The sequence below is a fragment of the Elephas maximus genome, chromosome 4, assembly GCF_024166365.1.
Source record: "Elephas maximus indicus isolate mEleMax1 chromosome 4, mEleMax1 primary haplotype, whole genome shotgun sequence".
Lineage (NCBI taxonomy): Eukaryota > Metazoa > Chordata > Mammalia > Proboscidea > Elephantidae > Elephas > Elephas maximus.
In genome coordinates this window covers 94,524,461-94,530,460 of record NC_064822.1, presented here as the reverse complement: position 1 = coordinate 94,530,460, position 6,000 = coordinate 94,524,461, and the positions used below count along the sequence as shown (strand labels likewise).

General features: G+C 49.9%; 1 protein-coding gene across 1 annotated transcript in view; it reads left to right on the top strand.

Moving 5' to 3' along the window:
* The first annotated feature begins 871 nt into the window (after positions 1–871).
* The window catches only part of SLC2A13 (solute carrier family 2 member 13), a 380,110-nt gene continuing 374,981 nt past the window's right edge, over positions 872–6,000 (top strand). The window contains exon 1 of the mRNA XM_049882832.1: positions 872–1,699. Within this exon, the coding sequence (XP_049738789.1) occupies positions 1,144–1,699 (556 nt within the window). The 5' untranslated portion in view covers positions 872–1,143. The remainder of the gene's footprint in view (positions 1,700–6,000) is intronic.

Genomic DNA, 6,000 nt, shown 5'->3' with positions numbered 1-6,000 from the left:
TGCGAATTACCCAGGTATAGAAAAGTGAAATGCATATCCCTGAATTTTCTTTTAATTATCAAAAGTTCCGGAAAGGAGGTTTGGGATTCTCCAGGGACATATGTTAAAAAAAACCCAAACCTGTTCCCCTTGAGTCGATTCTGACTCACAGCGACCTACAGGACAGAGTAGAACTGCTCCGCAGAGCTTCCGAGGAGCGCCTGGCAGATTGAAACTGCCGACCCTTTGGTTAGCAGCCGTAGCACTTAACCACTGTGCCACCAGGGTTTCCGGGACGTATGTTAAAAATATGTTAGCTCCCTCTAAATTCAGGAAGGATTGGCAATGCATGAGAAAACTGGTTATAGAAATGGGAGGACACGGTCCTAAACTGCCCCAGAAGGAAATAATTTACTGCCAGGGAACAAGACCGTACCAGGCAATGTCACAGTACTGTAAAGGCGAGGCTGCCCCTTGCTTTGTGCTATACCACAGTATTTGTTTTCCAGGCCCTTTCCAGCCCTGGCCGCTGGCAGTACCCAGGCTGACAGAAGGAGGGTCAGGCTTGTTTGAGGAGTTCTCCCCCTACCCTCCCAAATCCATGCAACTCCCAGGTGAGGAAATCTGTTACCTGGCATCCTCACATTCGCCTGCTCTCTAACCTGCAGCCATGAAACCACAGTCGATTCCACACTAGCGTGCAGAGCCTTAAATGAAGGAAGGTAGGTCAGAGGTCGCAGCCGACCGGAAGATGGGGTTTAGGGGTCCGGGACGGGGCGGGGCAGGACCAGGGCCTCGCCTCGTGGGCGGAGCGTATTCTAGACCCCGCCCTCCAGGCCCCGCCCTGCCCTCCAGGCCCCGCCCCGCATGTGACCCACGGCCCCGCCTCCCGCCCGCTCCGCAGCGCCAGCTCGGCAGGCGCGGGGCGTGAGTCTCGAGTGAGACCGGCCAGGCTCCAACTCGGCAGCGCCGGGTCTCGACTGGCAGCAACTTTCTCCCCGGAGTCGCCGCGGCGGCGGCTGCTGCCGTGGCAGCCGGAGCCGAGAGGAAGAAGGCGTCGGCGGCGGCAGCTGCGGCTGCTCCTCCCGTCTCGGGCTGTGCAGCCCGCTGAGATAACCGGCCCGCGGAGCCACGTCCCCCCGGGAAGCCCCGGGCCCCTGCCCTATGTCCCGCAAGGCGAGCGAGAATGTGGAGTACACGCTGCGGAGCCTGAGCAGCCTCATGGGCGAGCGGCGCAGGAAGCAGCAGGAGCCGGACGCGGCGAGCACGGCCGGGGAGCGCAGCCTCCTGGCGGCCGCCGAGTCGAGCACCAGCCTGCACAGCGGCGCGGGCACGGGCGGCAGCGTCGGGGACCTGGAGCGCGCTGCACGGCGGCAGTTCCAGCAGGACGAGACCCCCGCCTTCGTGTACGTGGTGGCCGTCTTCTCCGCGCTGGGCGGCTTCCTGTTCGGCTATGACACCGGGGTGGTGTCGGGGGCCATGCTGCTGCTCAAGCGGCAGCTCAGCCTGGACGCGCTGTGGCAGGAGCTGCTCGTGTCCAGCACGGTGGGGGCGGCCGCCGTCTCGGCGCTGGCCGGCGGGGTCCTCAACGGCGTCTTCGGCCGCCGTGCCGCCATCCTCCTGGCCAGTGCCCTCTTCACCGCCGGCTCCGCGGTCTTGGCCGCGGCGAGCAACAAGGAGACGCTGCTGGCCGGCCGCCTGGTCGTGGGACTCGGCATCGGTGAGTTTGGGATCCGCGAAGGGCGCCCCAGGGCCCCTGGGGTCACCGCCCTTGGCCCTGCTCACGGCTGTCCTCTCACTAGAGCTCTCTTTTCCCGGGTTCCCCGTCGGGTCTTGCCAGGTCCTGAGTATCCTCCACTTCCTTTCCCTTGAGAGGCTGTCTGGTGTTACTTTGGTCCCTAACCCCCTCATCCGCTGGGGTGGGGTTCTATGTAGTCTCTCGCGAGCCCGAGTTGGGTCACCGACTGCCCACGGACAAGTCAGGCCGCGCAGTTGCCGCCCTCTGAGCACTTCCAGTCACCCCGCTGGTAACCAGCTTTTTCCTTGAACCAGCCCTACCTGATCCCTCTTTTAGGACTTTCTAGGATCTCTTCATTTTCCTGCACTGTCCCACTTTGTTTCTCAACTGCTAGCCCCTTTCTTTTTATAGGTTTCACAATTCCAAACCTGGTACCAAAGTTGAAGAGGTAAGGTAATTTTTAAAATAATCAGGTAATTCTGGATCCGAAACTATTCTCAGCTTCCTTCCAGAGGCATTTGTCTTTTTTTGGAGTATTATTCTCTTTCCTTTTGCTTTTACTCTTTGTGTTGCTTTCTAGCTTTTCATCCTTTTCCCGAATTATTTCTGTGTTGCTCTGTTCTTTTTCCTTTGAGTTCATATTCACTCATTCTCTGTTTTGCCTCTCATGCTTTCCCGTTGGGAACCAAATTATCCATTAAAAGTCATGTTCACTTCCTAAATTCATTTAGGAGCAACTCCCCCTTTGGATAAATGCCCAACAAGATACATGTTTGCAATTTACTTCAAAAAGGAAGGGATTAAGGTTCCTGTGGCACTGATTTTTCATCCTGGTTGCTGAGGCAGAGGTACAGTTGGCAAGTTCTTGGCCGACTGAAGCCCTTTGAAATGTGCTCAATATTATTAGAAAGCACTTTTGAGGGAAAGTGGGGGGTTGAGACTTAAATCCCAGTAGTGATTTTTTTCAAGACACATTGCTGACACTTTTTTAATGTTTCATTTCAGAATTCAGTTTTTTGTTTCCCTTAGGGTGCTGTTGAAGTATTTCATAGGCATGGCTGGGGCTTGATGAGAGGACTTTAAACCTAGGGCTCCTGGTGATCTTTCCATTCACCACTTGTTTGATGTCCATGCTTTCTGCCTCTCCTGTCTGTGCTTTTAGGGGAAGTGCACCTCACTCACACAGCTGCATAGGTAGGAGCCATGAACCTAAACCCCAGCTTATTGTTGTTTGCCACTGAGTCCATTGCGACTCCTAGCCACCCTTTACAAAGGAGTCGAACTGCCCCTTAGGATTTCCTAGCCTGTAGTATTCACAGGAGCACAATGCCAGGGCTTTCCTCCTGTGGAGCTGCTGAGTGGGTTCAATCCACCGACCGACCTTTCTGTTAGTAAGTGAGCACTTAACCGCTGTGTGCCACCGCCCCACGAAACCCACTGCCTTCGAATCGATTCTGACTCAGAGCAACTGTATAGGACAGAGTAGACCTGCCCCATAGGGTGTCCAAGGCTGTAAATCTTTATGGAAGCAGACTGCCAAATCTTTCACCCCTGGAGCAGCTGATGGGGTTCGAACCACTGGCCTTTTGGTTAGCAGCCAAGTGCTTTTACCACTATGCCACCAGGGCTCCTAAATAACTGAAGTTCGTATCTATAGTCTCACATTACTGACCTATTTATTTATTTATTTGTTTATTGGTCTCTTGTATTGTTATTAGTGAAGCAGATCATGGCTCTCGGTAAAATGTTAAATTGCCCCATCAAGGTTCAAAATGACGGAAAAGTCCAGCTGAAGCGAAGCCACTTTGTGTAAGAACTACCTGTGCCTTCAGAACCCTTCAAGAAATAACCTGTCATTAAAACCAAATGGTCAGAATCCTTTTCTCTGCATTCTCTGCTTGGGACATCCAGACCGCCTTTTGTGTTTCTTCTCGTGACATAGAAATAACATAATTTTGGGTATCAAATCTCAACTCTGTTCAGTAAGACTGACCTTATTTGTGATTTTGAAACTGGATAATGTTTTGGGGAGAACTGTAAATGAAGTAGTGTTTAGTTATGGCAAATGTGGGATATTTGACTATTATGTTTACTTTTTTCTCTTATTGGGAAATTGAGCCCTTGTGTGCAAAGCCTCTTTCCCGATATTGTAAGCAGAATGGTAGGGAGAATTGATACTCCAGGAAGGGTGATAAGGCAGGAGAAAGCAAGGTAAAACTTGCTTAGCTCTTTCGGAAAGGCTCACAGAGAACCCATTGCCCTTGAGTCGATTCCAACTCAGAGCGACCCTACAGGACAGAGTAGAACTTCCCCATAGAGATTCTAAGGCTGTAATCTTTATGGAAGTGGATTGCCAGATCGTTCTCCTGTGGAGCAGCTGGTGGGTTCGAAACGCCGACCTTGCAGTTTGCAGGTGAGCACTTTAAGGTCTATATCACCAGAGCTCCTTGATTCAAAGAGGGGCTGATAAATTCAGTTAACCCCAACAGAGGGTCAGCAGAAACTCTTCCTGATGGAAGTGGTATGCTGATGCATCCCTTGGAGTCAATGCCAACTCCTGTGTGTCAGAGTAGAACTGTGCTCCATGGGGTTTTGTGTGTGTGTGTGTGTTTAAATAATTTTTATTGTGCTTTAAGTGAGAGTTTACAAATCAAGTCAGTCTGTCACATATAAGCTTATAAACACCTTACTCCGTACTCCCACTTACTCTCCCCTTAATGAGTCAGCCCACTCCCTCCTTCCAGTCTCTCCTTTCATGACGATTTTGCCAGTTTCTAACCCTCTCTACCTTCCTATCTCCCCTCCAGACAGGAGATGCCAACACAGTCTCAAGTGTCCACCTGATACAAGTATCTCACTCTTCATCAGCATCTCTCTCCAACCCACTGTCCAGTCCCTTCCATATCTGATGAGTTGTCTTTGGGAATGGTTCCTGTCCTGGGCCAACAGAAGGTTTGGGGACCATGACTGCCGGGATTCCTCCAGTCTCAGTCAGACCATCAAGTCTGGTCTTTTTATGAGAATTTGGGGTCTGCATTTTTTTTTTATCACACTGTTCTCCTGCTCCCCCAGGGGTTCTCTGTTGTGCTCCCTGTCAGGGCAGATATCGATTGTGGCCGGGCACCATCTAGTTCTTCTGGTCTCAGGATGATGTAAGTCTCTGGTTCATGTGGCCCTTTCTGTCTCTTGGGCTCATAGTTATCATGTGACCTTGGTGTTCTTCATTCTCCTTTGATCCAGGTGGGTTGAGACCAATTGATGCATATTAGATGCCCGCTTGTCAGCATTTAAGACCCCAGACGCCACATTTCAAAGTGGGATGCAGAATGTTTTCATAATAGAATTATTTTGCCAGTTGACTTAGAAGTCCCCTTAAGCCATAGTCCCCAAACCCCCGCCCTTGTTCGCTGACTTTTGAAGCATTCAGTTTATCCCGGAAACTTCTTTGCTTTTGGTCAAGTCCAGTTGAGCTGACCTTCCCTATATTGAGTATTGTCCTTCCCTTCACCTAAAGTAGTTCTTACCTACTCACTAATCAGTAAATAACCCTCTCCCCTCCCCCCCCCCCCTCGTAACCACAAAAGTACGTGTTCTTCTCAGTTTGTACTATTTCTCAAGATTTTATAGTAGTGGTCTTATACAATATTTGTCCTTTTGCCTCTGACTAATTTCACTCAGCATAATGCCTTCCAGGTTCCTCCGTGTTATGAAATGCTCCACAGATTCGTCACTGTTCTTTATCGATGTGTAGTATTCCATTGTGTGAATTTACCATAATTTATTTAACCGTTCATCCATTGATGGACACCTTGGTTGCTTCCAGCTTTTTGCTATTGTAAACGGAGCTGCAATAAACATGGGTGTGCATATATCTGTTCGTGTAAAGGCTCCTATTTCTCTAGGGTATATTCCAAGGAGTGGGATTTCTGGGTTGTATGGTAATTCTATTTCTAACTTTTTAAGAAAATACCAGATAGATTTCCAAAGTGGTTGTACCATTTTACATTCCCACCAGCAGTGTATAAGAGTTCCAATCTCTGCACAGCCTCTCCAACATTTATTATTTGGTGTTTTTTGCATTAATGCCAGCCTTGTTGGAGTGAGATGGAATCTCATCATAGTTTTAATTTGCATTTCTCTAATGGCTAATGACCGAGAGGATTTTCTCATGTATCTGTTAGCTGCCTGAATATCTTCTTCAGTGAAGTGCGTGTTCATATCCTTCGCCCACTTCTTGATTGGGTTGTCTGTCTTTTTGTGGTTGAGTTTTGACAGAATCATAT